General features: G+C 37.9%; 1 protein-coding gene across 1 annotated transcript; it reads left to right on the forward strand.

The window, feature by feature from the left end:
* The first annotated feature begins 2,150 nt into the window (after positions 1–2,150).
* LOC116134142 lies at positions 2,151–7,340 on the forward strand. The gene is given in 10 exon segments (XM_031419827.1): positions 2,151–2,709; positions 2,712–2,917; positions 3,235–3,409; positions 3,506–3,792; positions 3,795–3,933; positions 3,936–4,792; positions 4,886–4,955; positions 4,958–5,959; positions 5,962–6,262; positions 6,899–7,340. Coding segments are annotated over 10 exon segments (4,038 nt in total).
* The last annotated feature ends 14,421 nt before the right edge of the window (positions 7,341–21,761 follow it).

Raw genomic sequence — 21,761 nt, forward strand, 5'->3', positions numbered from 1 at the left:
CTTGGCTTTAAACCTTTGAATGGAGCCATCTGAGTTGTGTTTAATTTGGAAAACCCACTTACAACCTACCACATTCATATGAGCCTCAGCTGGAACAAGCTCCCAAGTGTTATTAGAGAGCAAGGTAGTGAATTCACTCTCCATGGCAGCTTTCCAAGAGGGATGGGAAAGTGCTTCAAATACACTTACTGGTTCATCAGTGATAAGTGCTTGAAAATAAACTTATACTTAGTCGTTTATAGGTATCATTTGTTAGAAATTAGGTTTAATTCGCATGAATTAACTTAATTGTTTCATAAACGCACTTTCCGGGATCACGGGTATTTTTGTTGTCTTTTTAGGGAATAAGGCTCAAAAATAATATTTGGATGAGAGATGATCTTGGCGAGAGAATTTTTGACAACTGGAAACAAACGAATCGAGAATCGGAGTTGAATTGAAGAAGTTATGGAAGTTGAAGCAAAGAGAAGATTCTAGATTACGTTCCAGCTTGAGCATGCCTCGGTATTTTGAGAATATCTTGAGTTTTAGAACTTGGATTAAGACGATTCTTGGACCGTTGGAAAGCTGATTCAAAGGGCTATATTTAGTATGATTAAAACGTTTCCAAATTCCATCGTTATTGAGTTCAAAAATCACCATCTCTGAAGAACAGTGGAATGATGCGAGAAGAAGACCTGTAGCTACTGTGCCGCGACACACTTTTTCCAGTAGCTACTGTGCCACAGCATAGTGCTGCGGCACAGTCATGAAAGCTGGGAACTTTTCCTCCATTTTTGATTGGGAAAATAGCGTTTTAAGAGTCCTAAACTAACTAGAATTAAGGAAAACAAAACCCTAACCCTTGTGGGATGTAAATATAAGTCTTTTAGCATTATTTTAGGGGAATTCTTTTAGAGATAAAAAAAGAGAGAACAAAGATCATTCAAGAACTGAAGAAAAAGGGAGATTAAAGAAGGCTTGGAGAAGAAGAATCGGAGGAGATCATCATCAACTTCATTAATCCAACCAAGTTTCACTAAGTTTTTCTTCTTCTTTGTTATTATTATTTGTTATGAATAAAACAATGATGTTCTCATATTTATTCATGAAGAACTAATTCTTTTGTGATTGAGGGTGATTTCAAAACCCTAGACATGTCTTGTGTTCAATAAAATCTGCATCTTTTTATCTTTTGATCCTTCTTGGTTATGTGATTATTTCTCTGTGAATAGGGTTTAGATAGATTGTCTTAATTGTTTAAGTGGCCAATTAAATCGTTAGGATTAATCTATTAATGCCAATTTAGGTTGTTTAGTACGGAATCGCTTTATTAACCTAAATAACTAGTGGTAAAGTGTATGCCTGCATACATGGGGGGTAATCACTCAAGATAACTAAACCGACCATATGAGTTTAGCCTTGATTCAGTAGGTCTCTCGCAACTTAATGCTTTTATTACTTTGAATCTAGAGATCGTATCCTAGGTTATCTAATAAATAGGGAATTGGGTTATGACCGTGTCTATTCCAACGACTTATTAAGGAGAGATTTTACTTATCAACGTTTGTTATTTTCTGAGCTGATGTGATTAAGAGGGTAGAAAGTTAAAGAGTGTTTTTATTTTATGTAATTTTTGTCTAGTGGTGGCGAATAAACCTTCAATCCAGTTTCTCTTATTGATTTCTCTATCATCATTAATTGCTTGATTTACATTGTTTGCTTTGAGTTCTTTTTAGTTTTTGGTTGATAATTCGTGACAAACCCCGTTAGAAGTAGATAATTAATTAAGTTCACAAATCCTCTACGGGAAAGACCCTTACTTGCTCTTTGCTACTACACGACTTTGCATTAGAATTTAGTGAGGTAAAATTAGGTGTTGCATTTGCATGCATTAATTTTTGGCGCCGTGTCGCCGGGGATTTTTATTAACTTAATTATTTGTTTACTTTTTGTTTATTTTTCAATTTTTATTTGTTCTTTGTTTTTGAGTTGCAGGTGTTTTAGGTGAATGAGCTCGCGATACAATTTGAGATCGAATCCGCATTCTGATCTAATTCCACCTATTACTCATTCAAAATAACCTTTGCATAGATCAACTCTCGATCAAGCAATCCATACCGATCTTCCACTCACAAGTGATTCTTCTGATTTTTCCAGATCAAGAGGAGATGGCTAATCTAACTCTCAAAGAGATGGTTGCACCAACCGTTGACCAACAACCTTTATGCATTCGATACAATGATACAATAGGGGGAGCTTTTGAGCTTAAATCTGGGATGATTCATCTTCTACCAATTTTCAGAGGTTTAGCAGGAGAGGATCCAAACAAGCACCTCAAGGAGTTCCATGTGGCGTGCTCGAGTATGAAACCAAATGGAACAATGGAGGAACAAGTGAAGTTAAGGGTGTTTCCATTTTCTTTAGCAGATAGTGCTAAGGAATGGCTTTATTACCTACCATCCGGGACCATAACTACTTGGAATGAGATGAAGAGGTTGTTCTTGGAGAAGTATTTTCCAGCATCTCGAGCCACACTCATTAGGAAAGAAATTTGTGGGATTTGGCAATACAATGGGGAAAACTTATATGAATATTGGGAAAAGTTTAAGAAATTGTGTGCTAGCCGTCCGCATCATCAAATAAGTGAGCAATTACTTCTCCAATATTTTTATGAGGGATTGATGCCAATGGAGAGGAGCATGATAGATGCAGCAAGTGGAGGAGCATTAGTGATAAAACTCCTACAGAAGCAAGGAACTTAATTGCAACCATGGCGGCAAACTCTCAACAATTTGGTACTCGATTCGATCCACCACCAAGGAAGGTAAATGAAGTGGGGATATCCAATAATCTTGAACAAAAATTGAATAATTTGACTGCACTTGTGCAACAAATTGCAATTGGACAAGTGAAGACTTGTGGAATTTGCTCCAATGTGGGACATCCTACCGATATGTGTCCTACCCTTTAAGAGACAAATGCAGAACAAGTAAATGCCATGGGAGGATACCAAGGACAACAAAGGCAAAGGTATGATCCGTTTTCCAATACCTATAATCCAGGATGGAGGGATCACCCTAATCTTAGCTTGAAGGAAATCAACAAGCTACTGTCACTAATTATCTACCTGGTTTCCCTTACCCACGAGCTCCACAACCGTACCAAGCAAGACCCCAAAATGTTTCCCAACCTCAAGGTAAGTCTTTGGAGGACTTGGTAAACTCATTAGCAACTGGCTCTCTTCAATTTCAGCAAGAGAATCTCAAGTTCCAACAAGAAACAAAAATGTCAATCAAGAATTTGGAAAGCCAAGTTAGTCAATTGGCTAGTATTCTTGGAAGATTAGATGCGCATGGGTCTGGAAAGCTTCCTTCCCAACCTTTGGTTAACCCTAGGGAGAATGCTAGTGCCATTACTTTGAGAAGTGGTAGACAACTTGAGAAGACTCACAAGAAGCCAAATGATGAGAAAGAAGTTGGAGATGAGTTGATTCAAGGTGGAACAAAGCAGCCCAAAAGTGCAGAAAATTTGCCAACCGATTCTTCTAATGCAAAACATCCACCTAAGGTACAATCTAAAGTTCCTATTAATACTTACAAACCTCCTTTGCCTTTTCCTAGCAGGTTTGCCACATCAAAGAAGGAGGAACATGAACAAGAAATTTTGGACACTTTTAGAAAAGTACATGTCAACATTCCTTTGTTGGATGCAATAAAGCAAGTGCCGCGTTATGCGAAATTTCTTAAGGAATTGTGCACCAACAAGAGAAAACTGAAGGGAAACGAGGTGGTGAGCGTGGGAGAAAATGTCTTAGTGGTTTGCAAAGGAAGCTTCCAACAAAGTGCAAAGATCCGGGTAGTTTCACCATACCATGCGTCATAGGCAACACAAGGTTTGAGAAAGCAATGTTGGACTTAGGTGCTTCTATTAATGTCCTGCCTTACTCAATTTATTTGATTTAAATCTTGGTACTCTTAAAGAGACCGGCGTAGTTATTCAACTCGCTGATCGATCTAATGCCTATCCAAAGAGAGTTGTGGAAGATGTTTTGGTGTAGGTAAACGAGCTTGTTTTTCCAGTGGATTTCTACGTGCTTGACATGAAAGATGAAACAACTGTGAAAACCACGCCATAGCTTTTGGGGAGACCATTCATGAAAATAGCCCGTATGAAAATAGATATGCATAATGGGACATTAACAATGGAGTTTGATAGGGAAGGCATTCAATTTAACATCTTTGACACAATGAGGTATCCTAATGATGACAATGATTGCTTTTCCATTGATTTACTTGATTCTTTAACGCAGCAAATGTTCGAGCTTAAGGGTAAAGATCCATTGGAAGTGGCAATATGGAATGGGTTATCAACCGAGGAACCTCAAAGTTTTAATGAAGATGTAGAGTTGGGAGAAGAGCTAAATGAAACTATAGCAATGTTGGATGAGCTTCCAAAGAAAAATCCAAGGTATGAAATCTCCTATATTTCTCTTCCCATATCTAATGAGAAACTTTTACCTTCCATTATGCAAGCCCCTACCTTGGAGCTTAAGCCTTTACCAAGTCATCTCAAGTATTTATACTTGGGAGAAGGAGACACATTGCACGTGATTGTAGCGGCCAACCTTTCAAAGGTGCAAGAAGAGAAACTTGTTCGTGTGTTGAGAGAGTACAAAACGGCAATTGGTTGGACAATTACTGACATTAAAGGAATAAGTCCTTCCATGTGCATGCACCGCATATTATTAGAGGAAGGATCGAAGCCTACAAGAGAAGCGTAAAGACGAATGAATCCACCAATGATGGAAGTAGTGAAGAAGGAAATAATCAAGTTGTTAGATGTTGGTGTGATCTACCCAATTTTGGATAGTAAATGGTTTAGTCCGGTCCAAGTAGTTCCTAAGAAATCTGGAATAACTGTGGTAAAGAATGAAGATAATGACTTAGTTCCCACTCGCATTCAAACGGGATGGCAAGCAAGCTCAATGCCATAACGCACAAAGATCATTTTCCTCTTCCATTTATAGATCAAATGCTTGAACGTTTAGCGGGCCATTCTCACTATTGTTTTCTTGATGGATTTTCAGGTTATAATCAAATTGTGATTGCACCGGAAGATCAAGAGAAGACGACGTTTACATGCCCTTTGGGCACTTTTGCTTATCGACGCATGCCATTTGACCTTTGTAATGTACCAGCCACCTTTCAAAGGTGCATGGTAAGTATTTTCTCCGATTACATAGAGAACATTATAGAGCTGTTTATGGATGATTTTAGTGTCTATGGGAACTCATTTGATAATTGTTTGGGTAATTTGGCATTAGTTTTTAAAAGATGCATAGAAACGAATCTCGTTTTAAATTGGGAAAAATGTCATTTTATGGTAAATCAAGGGATAGTTTTAGGGCATATTATCTCATCTAGGGGGATTGAAGTTGATAAAGCTAAAATAGATCTTGTACATTCCTTACCAGCTCCCACTTGTGTGAGAGAGGTACGTTCTTTTCTTGGACATGCAGGATTTTATAGGAGATTTATCAAGGATTTCTCCAAGATCGCAAGGCCCTTATGCTGTTTGTTACAAAAAGAGGTAGCGTTTGAGTTCAATGAAGAGTGTATAAAGGCGTTTAAGAAATTAAAAGAACTCCTAACCACAGCCCGAATTATTCAGCCACCCAATTGGAGTCTTCCATTCGAGTTGATGTGCGACACAAGCAATTATGCCATTGGAGCCGTGTTAGGACAACGAGTTGGAAAGTTACCACACGCCATTTATTATGCTTCAAGAACATTGAATGACACTCAACTTAACTACTCCATAATTGAGAAAGAACTTTTGGCCGTTATTTTTGCATTAGAAAAGTTTCGTTCTTATCTAATTGGCACTAAAGTTACTGTTTTTTCTAACCATGCAGCTCTTAGGTATTTGCTTATGAATAAGGAGGCTAAACCAAGGCTTATAAGGTGGATTCTATTGCTACAGAGTTTAACCTAACAATTAAAGACAAAAGAGGGAGCGAGAATGTTGTAGCAGACCATTTAAGTAAGTTGATAAATCGAGAAGATGCTCTTCCATTGAAAGATGATTTTCCAGATGAACAATTACTTGCGATGACATCCTCGAGACCATGGTATGCAGATATAGTAAATTACATAGTGACCAAGAGAACCCCACCCAACATGTCACATGGTAGCAAGGACAAACTGAAGAAGATCGCCAAACAAAACGTGTGGGATGATCCATATCTTTGGAAATATTGCCCCAACCAAATCATAAGAAGGTGTGTGTCCGAAAGTGAATTTAATTCAATTTTAACTTTTTGCCATTCTTATGCATGTGGAGGACACTTTGGAGCAAAGAGGACAGCTCTCAAGGTTCTTGAGAGTGGATTCTATTGGCCTACACTCTTTAAAGACGCATATTGTTTTTGCAAAACATGTGATAGATGTTAACGCTCAGGTAATTTAGGCCCAAGAAATCAAATGCCCCAAAATCTGATTTTATTTGTTGAGATTTTTTATGTATGGGGTATTGATTTCATGGGACCCTTTCCGTCTTCTTATGGTTACTTTTATATCTTACTTGCTGTTGATTATGTGTCTAAACGGGTAGAAGCAAAGGCCACCCGGCCTAATGATTCTAAAGTTGTAGATTTTGTAAAATTTAACATTTTTGCAAGGTTTGGAACACCTAGAGCCATAATTAGTGACGGGGGCACTCATTTTTGCAACCGTACATTTTGGGCTACCTTGAAGAAATACAACGTCACCCACAAGATCTCTACGCTATACCACCCACAAACGAGTGGACAAGCCGAAGTCTCTAATCGGGAAATCAAGTCCATCTTAGAGAAGACCGTGAATCCAAATAGGAAAGATTAGAGCTTGCGACTTGACGATGCATTATGGGCGTATAGGACAGCATATAAGACACCAATTAGAATGTCCCCATTCCGAATGGTTTATGGTAAACCATGTCACCTTCCCGTTGAATTAGAGCATAGAGCCTATTGGGCAATTAAGCAATGCAATATGAAACTAGACGCAACGGGAGAACAACGGAAATTGCAATTGAATGAACTTGAGGAGAAACGGAATGAAGCTTATGAAAGTTCATGCATTTACAAGGACAAAACAAAGGCCTTCCATGATAGAATGATCCAGCGAAAGCATTTTGAAGCTGGACAAAAAGTTCTTCTATTCCATTCACATCTTAAACTTTTTCCTGGTAAGTTAAGTTCCCGTTGGGTTGGTCCTTTTGTGATTACTAATGTTTTTCCCAATGGTGCAGTGGAAATTAAGAGAATGAAGACCGGGAAAGATTTCAAGGTCAATGGCCATCGTCTAAAGCCATACTAAGAGCCATTCATGGAACAATTGGATGAAGTACCTCTCCGTGAACCAACGGACATGGACGGTTAAGCAAAGAACAATGTTAGGCTAACAACATTAAACAAAGCGCTACATGGGAGGCAACCCATTGAGTTGTGTTAGTTTTCGTTTTTCCTAATGATTTTTGTTTAATACCGATTAATAGAGCAATAAGGACATTGCCCAATTTAGGTTGGGGGTGGGACATAGAAATATTAATTCTTTGGTATGTCTAAGTATGTGTTTACATTTGTGTGTTTGCATTTGTGTTTCTGTAGTTTTTTTTTAGTGTTTGCATGTTTTTAGGATTAAATTTTTTTTAGTTTTTCGGATTAATTTATGTGTCAATGATATGATTATAATTGTGATAACATGTGATGTTTAGAAGATGTTAAATGTCGCTTAGGTTTAGGGGTAATTTTGAATAATTAGTTTCATCTAGTTTGAGACTCTCATGCTATGTGGTATGATTTGGTTGGTTAGTCTTAAGGCTTAGTGATGTTTGTTATGTATGAATTTTCATAGATATTTTTGCGATCTCAACAAATTCTAGAACTCACTTGATAACTACTTGAGGCGAAATCCTAGAATGAACATTACTTAGGATATGATTTAGGCTATCTTTGGATCGTTTGAGCCTTTCAAGCCAACCCTTTATTTAAATTATCGCTAGTTACCCCTTTGAGCCATTATTAAACACATTTAGCCTTGATTTTCTTTCATGTAACCTACATTAACCCACTATTATTTTGAGCCAAAAACACATTCCTACCCTTTAATTTTAAGAGACTTAATCTAAGTACAAGATTGGTGAGAGCAATTAAAGAAGTGAGGGTGAAGGTTTGTGAAAATTATCAATTTATTCCAAATGTGCTCAAAAGAATAGGTTGGGGGTTGTGGAGTGCTTTTTAATCAAGATTGGGGTAGCATTTTTAGCTTTCCTTTCTTTCTTCTGAATGAAAAAAAAAAAAAATTGAAAAGAAAAAAAAAAAAAGAGAAGAAAAGAAAAATAGAGAAGAGAGAAAGAAGAAAAAAGGGAAATTTATTAAGAAACACTGCAAAGTATAAATGATGCAATGAAATTATTTTTGATAAAGGGTGGAAAAAGTTGGGTGTAAAGAAGAATGATGGTGCGTGAATGAAAGTGTTTGAAAGAAATAGGATTGAGTCTCTTATTTTTGCTTATCTTTTCCGTTCTTTCATAACCTCATAACCTAGCCTAACGTTACAAGCTTAATAAAGACCTATTGATCTGAGGTAGTGTGATCATTCTACATTAGTGGAGAGTAGTTTGAAAAGTGAGCCTATGGAATATGATTCTATACATTACATTATATTATTAAAATTTTGAGATCAATTCTTTGTTTGTGAAGTTTGTGCATGTGATCATCCGGGTTTTGAGATTAACGGGTTTGTGGAATGATTGATGTGTGAGAGTTGATAATGAAAATGAAATTGATTTTTGAGTTACCTTTGGGCTTGGGTGATATTTAACTATTCTTTATGTTATGTGTTGTATGCAATTTTTTGAGACGAATGTATATCCAGAGACTAATGTTTTGCTTGTTTGTTTTTAATTTTAGAGTCTAGGTTAGGTTTAGCATGGATGTTTGTGGGTATCATCGCTGGAAACCCTCATGAGACTACAACTTGTCCAACTAGGGCCACCTAGGGGTTTAAAGGCTTGTTGCATACGCTAAATGCAACCGTGACAATCTAAGGAAGTGATTTGGTGTAGATTAGATTTATGTTTATTTTATTTTAATTTTCAAGCTAGAAGACATATTTTTATCACTTAGCTTGCTAGGGACTAGCAAGAAGCTGGTTGGTGGTTGTGATAAGTGCTTGAAAATACACTTATACTTAGTGGTTTATAGGTATCATTTGTTAGAAATTAGGATTAATTCGCATGAATTAACTTAATTGTTTCATAAACGCACTTTTCGGGATCACGGGTATTTTTGTTGTGTTTTCAGGGAATAAGGCTCAAAAATAATATTCGGATGAGAGATGATGTTGGCAAGAGAATTTTTGACGAATGGAAACAAACAGATCGAGAATCGGAGTTGAAGAAGTTATGGAAGTTGAAGTAAAGAGAAGATTCTAGATTACGTTCCAGCTTAAGCATGCCTCGGTATTTTGAGAATATCTTGAGCTGTAGAACTCGAATTAAGACGATTCTTCACCATTGGAAAGCTGATTCAAAGGGCTACATTTCGTATGTTTATCACTTTTCCAAATGCCATCGTTATCGAGTCCAAAAATCACCATCTTTGAAGAATAGTGGAATGATGCGGGAAGAAGACCTATAGCTACTGTGCAGCGGCACACTTTTTTCAGTACCTACTGTGCCACAGCACAGTGCCACCCCACAGTCACGAAAGCTGGGAACTTTTCCTCCATTTTTGACTAGGAAAATAGGGTTTTAAGAGTCCTAAAGTAACTAGAATTAAGGAAAACAAAACCCTAACCCTTGTGGGATGTAAATATAAGTCTTTTAGCATTATTTTAGGGGAATTCTTTTAGAGATAAAAAAAGAGAGAACAAAGATCATTCAAGAACTGAAGAAAAAGGGAGATTAAAGAAGGCTTGGAGAAGAAGAATCGGAGGAGATCATCATCAACTTCATTAATCCAACCAAGTTTCACTAAGTTTTTCTTCTTCTTTGTTATTATTATTTGTTATGAATAAAACAATGATGTTCTCATATTTATTCATGAAGAACTAATTCTTTTGTGATTGAGGGTGATTTCAAAACCCTAGACATGTCTTGTGTTCAATAAAATCTGCATCTTTTTATCTTTTGATCCTTCTTGGTTATGTGATTATTTCTCTGTGAATAGGGTTTAGATAGATTGTCTTAATTGTTTAAGTGGCCAATTAAATCGTTAGGATTAATCTATTAATGCCAATTTAGGTTGTTTAGTACGGAATCGCTTTATTAACCTAAATAACTAGTGGTAAAGTGTATGCCTGCATACATGGGGGGTAATCACTCAAGATAACTAAACCGACCATATGAGTTTAGCCTTGATTCAGTAGGTCTCTCGCAACTTAATGCTTTTATTACTTTGAATCTAGAGATCGTATCCTAGGTTATCTAATAAATAGGGAATTGGGTTATGACCGTGTCTAGTCCAACGCCTCAGTAAGGAGAGATGAGACTTATCAACGTTTGATATTTTCTGAGTTGATGTGATCAAGAGGGTAGAAAGTTAAAGAGTGCTTTTATTATATGCAATCTATGTCCAGTGGTGGTGAATAAACCTTCAATCCAGTTTCTCTTATTGATTTCTCTATCATCATTAATTGCTTGATTTACATTGTTTGCTTTGAGTTCTTTTTAGTGTTTGGTTGATAATTCGTGACAAACCCCGTTAGAAGTAGATAATTAATTAAGTTCACAAATCCTCTGTGGGAAAGACCCTTACTTGCTCTTTGCTACTACATGACTTTGCATTAGAATTTAGTGAGGTAAAATTAGGTGTTGCATTTGCACGCATCAATCAGTATCAAGGTGGGAAAGTGTAGTGGTAGAAGAAACTAACATAGAATTATGGAGTTTGGCTTTGGACCTAGTAACCATGGGGTGAGTGTTTAAAGGTTGTGTCTCAATTGGTAGTTCAACCGTAAGGTGAATGGCTTCAGGTGACTTTGAATAGGTAGAATTATGGGACTAAGTAGCACTAGATGAATGAGATTAACTAGGTTGATTTGCTAGGTGGAGTGGTGGTGTATCAATTGGTCTGCATAAGTGAGGTTCACTAGGCTGGTCTGCTAAGTTGGTTGGTTGTGCATCAATTGGTAGTTCAACTGTAAGATGAATGGCTTCAGGTGACTTTGAACAAGTAGAGTCGGGAAACTGAGTAGGATTGGCAGAAGGGGACTCACTAATCTGGTTTACAGTAGGACTGGTAAAAGGGGACTCATGAATCTGGTCTGCAGTAGGACTAATAGAAGGGGACTCATGAATCTGGCCTGCTAAGTTGGAAGAGTGTAGTAGTGATGAGTTCTGCTGAGCATTCATGGATGGAAGTGATAATATGGCAGGATTTTCAGCAACATTAGATGAAGCAGTGATAACTGGAAAGTGTTGATCAGTGACAACAGGCGACAAAGATTTAGTAGGGAACGCAGGTAGTTTTGGTGTTGGCTAAGCAGTGATGTGAAAGGGGGCAGAATAATTATCATTCAATGAGACAAAAGAAGTATAAGTAGAAGTAGATACTTCCCAAGACTGAGATAATGAAGAGGAAGCAAAAGGAAAAGTGGACTCATCAAATTTAACACTTTGACAGATGTATATTCTGCAATTAGAATCCATACAATTGTATCTTTTGTGATGCATACTATATCCAACAGAAGTGCATTTAGTAGTGTGAAAATAAAATTTATGAGAATTGTATGGCCTAAGGTAAGGATAGACTACACAACCAAATACTCTAACAACTCTGTAGTCTAGAATTTTGTTAAATAGGACTAAAAAGGAGAAAGGTTGGATAGAACAACCGTAGACAATCTGTTGGTTAGGTAGGTGGAAGTTTGAAAGGCAAACCACCAAAATTTTAGGGGCATGCTAGCTTGAGCAAGCAAAGTCAAGCCTTGTTCAACTATTTGTCTGTGTTTTCTCTCTATTCTCCCATTTTGTTGGTGAGTATGGGGACATGGATGCCTAAAAATAATGCCATGGTCAAGAAAGTTAGAAACTAAGCTCCTATATTCCCCTCCCCAATCTGTTTGGACACACTTTAGGCTTGTATTAAACTGTTTTTCAGCCAGTTTGAGAAATTGTTTGAAAATAAGTTGAGTCTTAGATTTTTTTTCAAAGGGAAATCCAAGTGAACCTGCTATAGTCATCTAAAAACTGAATGTAATACTTAAAACCTTCGGATGAGGGAATAGGGGATGGTCCCCATAAATCTGAATATACTAATTCCAAAGGTTGAGAGGTGTAACGCCCTTTTTGAGGTACGTAGTTAAGAGTCGTTGTATTGCTTAAATGTTTATTGATCCAGCTTCAATTAAACTTATATGTTGTTATTTTTGTTTGGTTGGCCCTTGGTTGAATGGATGTATTGGTTTAGTTGAGTGATTGCCCTGAAAATTATGAAGACTTGGCGAAATTTTGTGTTACAGGCTTCGCCGGAGCGAAGAAAAAGCTTCGCCGCGACGAAGAAGTGCTGTAGCCCACGGAGTAGCTGCTGGAGTGTTTCGTCGCGGCAACGGAATTGTCTTCGCCGCGATGACGGGTCGGCTGAAAAGTTTTATTAAGTTTTAGATATTTTTCCTTAAGGGCAATTTGACCATTCTACCCCTAATTACCAAGAAAAATGGGGAGTAAAATGTAAGAAAATTTCATGGAGAATATGTTAGTATGGGGGTGTGATTGTAAGGAATCTAAGGATATGGATGGAATTCCAGGAAAGAGCAAGGGCAAAATGGGGATGTTTGTGCATAAGTTGAGCTAAAAAGGGTTAAGTGTAGAGAACCCTTCATTTCATCCATTTCCACCGCCTCTTCCATTCTCTATTTTCCTCTCAAATTTCTTTCAATCTTCCAAGGATTTCTAAGGACTTCTTGAGTAGTTTTTAGTAGAGTTTTAATCTAAAGCATCCTAAGGTAAGGATTCTTGCTTTAGATGAGAGTTTTAGTATGTTTTGGTTAAAGTCTTATGTTGTTGTTGTTGTTTAAAGTTGTAGAGAGAAATCAAGCTATCAAAGGAAAGGAGAAGTGTTAGAGAAGCTATTCCCTCACAAGGTAAGTAAATCCAACCAAGTTGAGATTTGAGAAAGTCTTTAAGTAGAGATTTCTTTATATATGTACATATGATGTCTATAGAGAAATTGAGTAGAAAGATATGTCTACTTGTTGATAAATGGAATTGAGATGAGTATTCATGTTGAGTTGTTGGATGTATTTCCTTTAAGAGAAGTGTTAAGATTTTATGATGTTGAGTGAGTTTTGATTGAAGTTGAAGGAAGTTTTGAGTAAACTTTATAGAAGTGTTTTCCTTTGATAGGGATTTAGAGTGTATGAGGGAGTTTTTCTCCCATTTTGGATGATTAAAAAGAAGAGAAAAGTTATTGCTAAAGTAGAGCTTTATATGCACATAAGTTGTATGATGAAATGCTCAAGAGAAGCATGAGTAAGAGTAGAAAGCCTTAATTTTGCTACATGGCATAATTTCATCTCATAAGTGCATTAATGAGCATGAGTCATCCATATGTATTAAATATGCATTAATTATGCATTAGAGAAAGAGAGTAGAGAAAGAGTAGAGAAATTGAGTTTAAGCTACTCTAAGAATAGAGAGAATGAGAGAATGAGCACTAGAGAATAAAGAGAAAGTAGTGTTAAATAAGTGAATAGAGTAGGTTGTGCGATGGGGAACCTGTGAGTATGGGTAGAGTATTCCTGCATGTACGCCGCATTGAGAGAGCGGCATGAGTATAAGAGAGAGAAGTGGTGTAGCCCGTGAGAGTGCATGCGGATGAGGGCTATCCCTGAGAGTACCCGAGAGAGAGTTTATACACTCACATGGCCAAAGGTTCTGAATCCATACATAACCGAGTCCGATCGGCTAGAGTGAGTACAAGTCACGGAGAATGGGAGTGAGTCCCAGCCGTGCCTCCGGTCAGATGAGGCCGTGACTTATTAAAGAGAGTTAGTAGAAAAGAGTTACGAGAAAGAGAAAACAGAGAGAATATAAAAGAGAGAGTAAATGAGATTTGTAGGGAAAGAATTAGAGAGAGTTACGGGGATTAATGAGTAGAGGATTTACTTACTGAGCATTGTTTTGTGCTCACCCCGTTGTTCCCTATGTTTTTACAGGACCTAGGTGAGTACACAGTCGGATGGACATCGGCACGCGAGGAGAAATGGCTACACTATCCACCTTATTTTTTTGACAGTTTGTACATGATATGAGTTTTGTATAAAGAATGTATATGTTTAATAAAAGAAAAATTTGGGCCCAACTTTTCATGTTATTTTACATGTATTTTTACTATGCATATCGTATGAGTATTTGAGTAGAATGGAGTCATTACATTTTTGGTATCAGAGCAGAGATTTTGGGATTTGACAATGTACCATTCTCGTCGCTACGATGTTTGAGAGCCGACTGTGTAAGTTAATTCTTTCCTTATGTTAAGTGTTCTCTTGAATTGATCAAGTGTGATCGTTTTGTAGATGAGACATAGTAACCGGAAGAAAGGTAAGAGTGTGATGAACGAGGGAGAACCCTCTAACCCACTAGAACCAACTCCCCCTACTCTTGATGAGACGATGATCCGAAACGTAGTATAGCATGTGTTAGCTGAGAGTTAGGGGAGAGTTGTACCAGAAAGAACTGAGACCCCTATAAGAGGACCGATCGCAAGACAAGAGCGAGAAAGGCCGGTACCTTCGACAGTACAGACTCGGGCTGATCCCATTCAGGGGCTTGCCAGTCAGCCTTAACCGCCAGAGTTTAGGGGTACTAAGGACCCGCTAGAGGCAGAAGAGTGGTTTAAGTCCGTAGAGCGGACGGTAGCACTATTTCCCATGAATGATAGAGAGATTAGGTTTGAAACCTATTAGAGTGAGTCAACCTATTAAGATTGAGTTACCTGATGGAGTGAGTGTGTTGACTCAGGAGATGTTGTTAGGAGAGTCTATAGTGATCCATGGTCGAGAGTTAGCAGTTGAGTTAATAGTCTTTGATATGCCCGATTTTGATGTGATTTTGGGCATGGATTTCCTAGGGAGATATGGGGTAGAGATTGATTGTCGGAAAAAGAAAGTGAGATTTAATCTCGATAGTGGAGATAAATTTAGTTTTGGAGAGGGCCATCAGTTGAGTATGTTGATTAGTAGTATGAAGGCTAGAAAGATGTTGAGGAAGGGGTGTTCTGGATATATTGCCCATGTAGTGCAGAGTGGTGATGTTCCATAGTCAGAATTTCAGAAGGTGTCGATAGTTCGAGAATTTTCAGATGTGTTTCCGGAAGACTTACCAGGTTTTCCACCGGAAAGAGAGGTTGAGTTTAGTATTGAACTAGCACTAGGAAAAACACCAATATCTAAAGCCCCTTACCGAATGGCCCCAGCAGAGCTTCAGGAGTTGAAAAAGCAACTCCAAGAGCTTTTAGATAAAGGTTTTATCCGACCGAGTCATTCTCCCTAGGGAGCTCCAATCCTATTTGTAAAGAAGAAAGATGGGTCACTACGGATGTGTATTGATTATAGAGAATTGAATAAAGTGACGGTGAAGAACAAGTACCTGTTGCCTCGGATTGATGATTTGTTTGATCAGTTGAAGGGAGCAGCAGTATTCTCCAAAATTGATTTGAGGTCAGGGTACCATCAGGTGAAAGTGGCTGAGTAGGATACAGCTAAGACCGCTTTCCGTACAAGGTATGGGCATTATGAGTTTGTAGTGATGTCGTTTGGCTTGACTAATGCCCCAGCGATTTTTATGGACTTGATGAACCGGGTATTCCATAATTATCTAGATCAATTCATAGTGGTTTTTATAGATGATATCCTGGTTTATTCGAAGTCGAGAGAAGAACATGAGAAACACTTGAGAATTGTGCTGCAACGGTTGAGAGAAAAGCAGTTGTATGCAAAATTTTCTAAGTGTGAGTTTTGGCTCAACCAAGTCATATTTCTGGGCCATACAGTGTCAAAGGAAAGGATTTCCGTAGATCCGAGTAAAGTGCAGGCAATCCTTGAGTGGCAGAGGCCGAAGACAGTAAAAGAGGTCAGATGTTTCTTAGGCCTGGCAGGTTACTATAGACGATTTGTTGAAGGGTTCGTGATGCGTGTTACTACAACATGCACAAAATAGCAAGTGCACTAGTCGCTCAAGTAATAGAGTGATGGGTAGGATATCGTTCCCATGAGGACTGGTAGCTAAGCACTAAGTTCCTAACGTTAACAAGTTGAAGCAACCGGAAATCTTGGATTTGTGGGAGCAAGTTACTATTAAACTAAAACAAATTAAAATTTAACAAAGAAGTAATTCTTAAAAGGAAAGCAAATGAAACACAAGAAATTCAATTTAAGTAAAACGGGTATCATAATGCTCATTTTGGTGAATCTACAATTGCAGAAAAATAAAGTTATTATAAAGTTCATTATTATTTAATATGGTCTTTTATTAAACGATACTCCCACTATTTTACTCAAGTCAATAGCCCTCACTATTAACTCGGGAAAGCCCGTTGACTTTTCTAGTGGACCGAGATCCCATCCTTCCCATTTCAAACCTTCGCTTTGGCGAACAAGCCAAAATGAGTTGATTAGGTAGGCCAACAAACTTAATCCACACCAGTCGATAGTTCATACTATCAACCTCAAATGTGAAAAAGCCAACAGGCCAATCACATAATCCAATGGCTCCAACCATTGTCATCAAGTGTGATTCTCAGTATCAGTAGAGTGGACACTACATGTCACCACGTACACACAATATGTGTACTGCTCTACTATGCCTATGATGTGTTTATCAACCTTCGTTTTGGTGAACAAGCAAAACCATCATTTTATGTCGACCCATCACCATTAAGGAAAACTCCAATGCATTTTAACCTCCCACTGGTAGAAGTGTACCCTTCGCTTTGGCGAACAAGCAAAACTGTCATTTTAAGTCGACCCATCACCATTAAGGAAAACTCCAATGCATTTTAACCTCCCACTGGTAGAAGTGTACCCTTCGCTTTGGCGAACAAGGTTTCGCCAAACAGTGGTTTGATTAAAACCATGGTGATGGAAAGCTTACGTGACTTAATATACTTTAACTGACGGTTTGTCTCAGCAGATTATTATCTTCGTTAGAATGACATTGTTTGGCATGTTATTCAACATTTAACCTTAGCATTCATTCTAAACACAATATTAAAACGTGCCGGTACATGGCCCAACTAAAACCAATTTCCTCGAGCTTAGAGGAATCAGTAGGTCACCTAGGGGTCCTGTAATAAATATCTTGAGTCTTCAAGTATGGTTGCCTCGTCCTTTGCTCCGTCTTTAAGTACATTACAAATACATCATGCTAAATTTACAATAAGAATAATTATACAAAATTTTTTACATTAATAAATTTAGAAACCTCGATTTACATTCGAGGGGAAAGAGATGAGAAGAGAATGTACATTGAGACTAGGAGAAAGGCAAGACGTGCAGACCCTATTTAATAAATTTACAACCATACATACCCAAAAGAATATTTTAAAACATCCACCATAGGTCTAAGGCTCATGTATCGGGCACCATGGAATATACAAACAAGTACATAGCATACATTTCAAAAACAATCAATTTTTGAAAATGATGGGTTAATTATTAATTACCCACTGACAAGTTGCAGATCTGAATTTGGTCCAAAAGTTTTGAAACTTTACAATCTAGCCCCTACGCACTCAGAAGTGCGCTCGCTGTGGCAATGAGTTAAATCACTGCAGCGTGCGCTGGTTAACTTGACGTTCATGCTTAACGTGCGATCGTCGCGGCAATGGGTTATATTGACGTGGCGAGCGCTGATTTCATCCAACGCTCGTCCTAAGGACGATCGCCACAGCGATGGTTTATATCGCTGCGACGAACGTTGATTTCGTAATCAGCGTGAATGCCAAATATGCACGTCGCGATGATGGGTTATATCGCCGCGAGGAGCATACACTAATCTGTAGCTCCAGATCAGTTCATCCTGCAACCAAAAACACACCCAACGGATTTTGCAATCAATCATACACACTGATTTCAACACAAATCCATCACCCAATACACCAAACTTATAGATCATCAACAAATTAAAATTAATCGATTAATTTATTTCTTAAAACATGCATTTAAGGCAGATTTTACGCAAATTCTTTAAGGCAACATATTATCAATCAAATACATGTAATCAACCATCCACATAAAACTGTAAAATCTGGTACCCTAAGCTCTGATACCACTATTAGGAAACGATCCATTGAGGCAGTGAAAAACAAAACATTAATAACAAGGATTGTTCCATAGAACCAAGATCAGGGTAAATTTTTTATAGTTTATATCACAATAAGAATCTGCAGAAAATTAATCTAGAGTTTAAGAAACCATACGCACGTTTGGAGGCTCCTCCAAATTTGTCTCTGAATTTATTTTGCTACCGACCCAAGTGTAGGGTCGAACCGACGTAGTCCACACGAAGACAATCACAAGGAACTAAGGAGGGATTTGCTAGATCACTCTTTAGCCTTAAGAACAAAGAAGAAATGAAGAGAATTTGATTTTAGGCAAAAATCAATTCTAGCGTGAGAGAGTGAAATACGGGGCTATGTGTTTTTCCTTTTCAGTGAAAATGAGTGTAATGAAAAAACTCGTCCATTTTACAAATAACCTTTTTCTTTTATAGTAAAATTTAATTGCCCGATTCCCATATGGAATAGGCTTGGGTTCCAACCCAAACACCCCATGTTTCCAAACACTCCCAATTAGATATTTATTTTAATTCATCATTATCTTCAATTAAAATCAATTAATATATATATTTACTATATATATATATATTAACATTTAACAATAATGATAATTTATTTAAATATATGCTAACACATATTTAAATGTAATTTCACTTATTTAATTTTTCTAACAAATTAAATAAAAGGTTACGACCTCAGCAAATTTAATTGCACTGTGAAATTACCAAAATACCCTTCCGCCCAAAAAGACAAAAACTCCCTTCTTTCTTCCTAAGTCTTGAATTATCTTCTATGTGTGTGACCCATATGGTCCTCATCATACCGGTAGTGTATAGTATCGCGATTAACACCAATTAATCGTCTCACTAAACACAGACCAAGATTGGCCCCTGGCAAGGCATCATGGCCACCCGATAGATTCGGATTCAGCAAAGTAGCTACCTGTACAACAATATGGTTACCGCACAATTCGATCCTTTCATTATACGTTATCTCGATGAGACAAAGGCATAGAAATAGTGCTAACCTTCGGTTACTCTCGATATTATGTATTCAGTTTCTGGACCAATGACCTGAATTATAAATTGGATAGAGTAACAACTCAATCCCACTGTGGCCAAAGTTTTAGTGTCATTGCCATATGCTGAATTGTGCCGTGAGATAACTTCTTCCGTACCCGAGAGTGATGAATCCTCTGTCTATCCACCATAGTCTTGATACACTCCTTGATGCAGCCAATCACCACCGTATTGACAGCTCTGAATAGAACTGTGTTAGGCTAGTGTCAAACTGCACCAATCGGTGCACAAAGCGCTCCAGTGATCTCAAGTCTAAGGATCACATACACCATCATTCGTTAGAGGATTTGTTCCATAGACACTATCCTCTGGTGGGTCTGTCTAGTGAACTTGCTGTGGTGTATTCGCCTACAGCAGGCACCCACGTGTTGCACCAGGTTGTCACCAAACAACCTCAACAAGTGAGATCAGTCACTACCTATCGACAGTCATTCAACACTATAATAGCCTTACCGTATTATTTGTGCCCTTACTTCAAGATAATACTGGGGCTACAGATGTTTGTAGAATGGCCACCATATGTGGTCATAGGGTTCTCACTATCAAGATTTGAAATACTTGATACCCTTATCACGGTTCCACCATTCTAAGGACATATATCAATACATATTGCAGTAATAATGATTTACACGATATAGTATAAAATGCCTTTTATTATTGATTAATGAACATTATTACAAAGAGTCAATTCTACAATAATTTATTGGCTCTAAGGCATCTACTCTAACAATCTCCCACTTGCACTATAGCCAATCATTCATGTATTTAATACCAAATGATCTCAAGTGCCTTTTACGCTTCTGCTGCGATAGAGGCTTTGTTAGTAGATCTGCGAGATTGTCGTCAGTATGCACTTTACTAATATGCACATCTTTCCTCTCAACTATCTCTTTGATGAGATGGAATTGTCTGAGTATATGTCTGGATTTCTGATACGACCGTGGTTCCCTGGCTTCAACAATTGCTTCATTGTTGTCATAATAGATGTCTATAGGATCAACAATAGTGGGAAACATACTAAGTTCAGTAATGAACTTCTTAATCCAGACTGCCTCCTTGGCCGTATCTGACAATGCAATATACTCAGCCTCCATTGTAAAGTCCGCTACAGTGCTTTGCTTGGAGCTCTTCTAGCTCACTGTACCGCCATTGAGACAAAATACCAACCCTGATTGTGATTGATAATCATCTTTGTCCGTTTGGAAACTAGCATCACTGTATCCTCTTACAATGAGCTCATCTTCCCCTCCATAAACCAAGAACATATCCTTAGTCCTCTTCAGGTACTTAGGAATATTCTTGACAGCCATCCAATGACGCTCACCTAGATCTGATTGATATCTACTACAAGTGCTAAAAGCACATGAGACATCAATCCGAGTAGATAACATGGCATAAATGATGGATCCAATTGCTGATGCATATGGGATCCTCTTCAACTTATCTCTCTCATCCTGTGTCCTAGGACACAATTCCTTAGAGAGATAAACACCATATGACATCGGAAAAAATCTCTTCTTGGATTCTTCCATACTGAATCTTTTCAGTACTTTGTCAATATATGCACTCTGACTTAGGCCAAGCAACCTACGCAATCTATCACGATAGATCTTTATTTCAAGGATTTAGGCTGCTTCCCCTAAGTCCTTCATGGAGAAGCACTTGGATAACCAAGTCTTTACCAACTGCAGGTTTGGTATATCATTCCCGATCAGAAGTATGTCATCGACATACAACACTAGGAATACTACTGCACTCCCACTCACTTTCCTGTAAACACAAGGGTCATCTTCATTCTTGATAAAACCGAATTCTTTTATGGCTTCATCAAAACAAATGTTCCAGCTCCTTGAAGCTTGCTTGAGTCCATATATTGATCTCTGCAACTTGCATACCCTATCAGCTTGCCCATCAAGAACAAAACCATCAGGCTATGTCATATACACATCCTCCTCAAGGTTTCCGTTCTGGAAAGCTGTTTTGACATCCATTTTTCAAATCTTATAGTCATGATATGCATCAATTGCAAGCATAATCCGGATGGATTTAATCATGGCAACCGGTGAAAAGGTTTCTTCATAGTCAATGCCATGAATTTGTTTGAAACCTTTGGCAACCAGTCATGCTTTATAAGTATACACCTTGCCATCCATGTCAATCTTCTTCTTGAAGACCCATTTACACCCTATGGGTTTTACCCCTTTAGGTGGTTCCACCAGAGACCACACTTGGTTCTAGTACATGGAGTCCATCTCAGATTTCATGGCTTCAAGCCATTTAACGGAATCTGGATCAAATACTGCGTCTTCTAAGGCTAAACCCTTTTTAGCTCATATAAATAAGAACTCTTTCCCATTTTGCCCTTACATTTTCTTGAA

Source organism: Pistacia vera, unplaced genomic scaffold (genome assembly GCF_008641045.1).
Source record: "Pistacia vera cultivar Batoury unplaced genomic scaffold, PisVer_v2 Contig283, whole genome shotgun sequence".
Taxonomy (NCBI): Eukaryota; Viridiplantae; Streptophyta; class Magnoliopsida; order Sapindales; family Anacardiaceae; genus Pistacia; species Pistacia vera.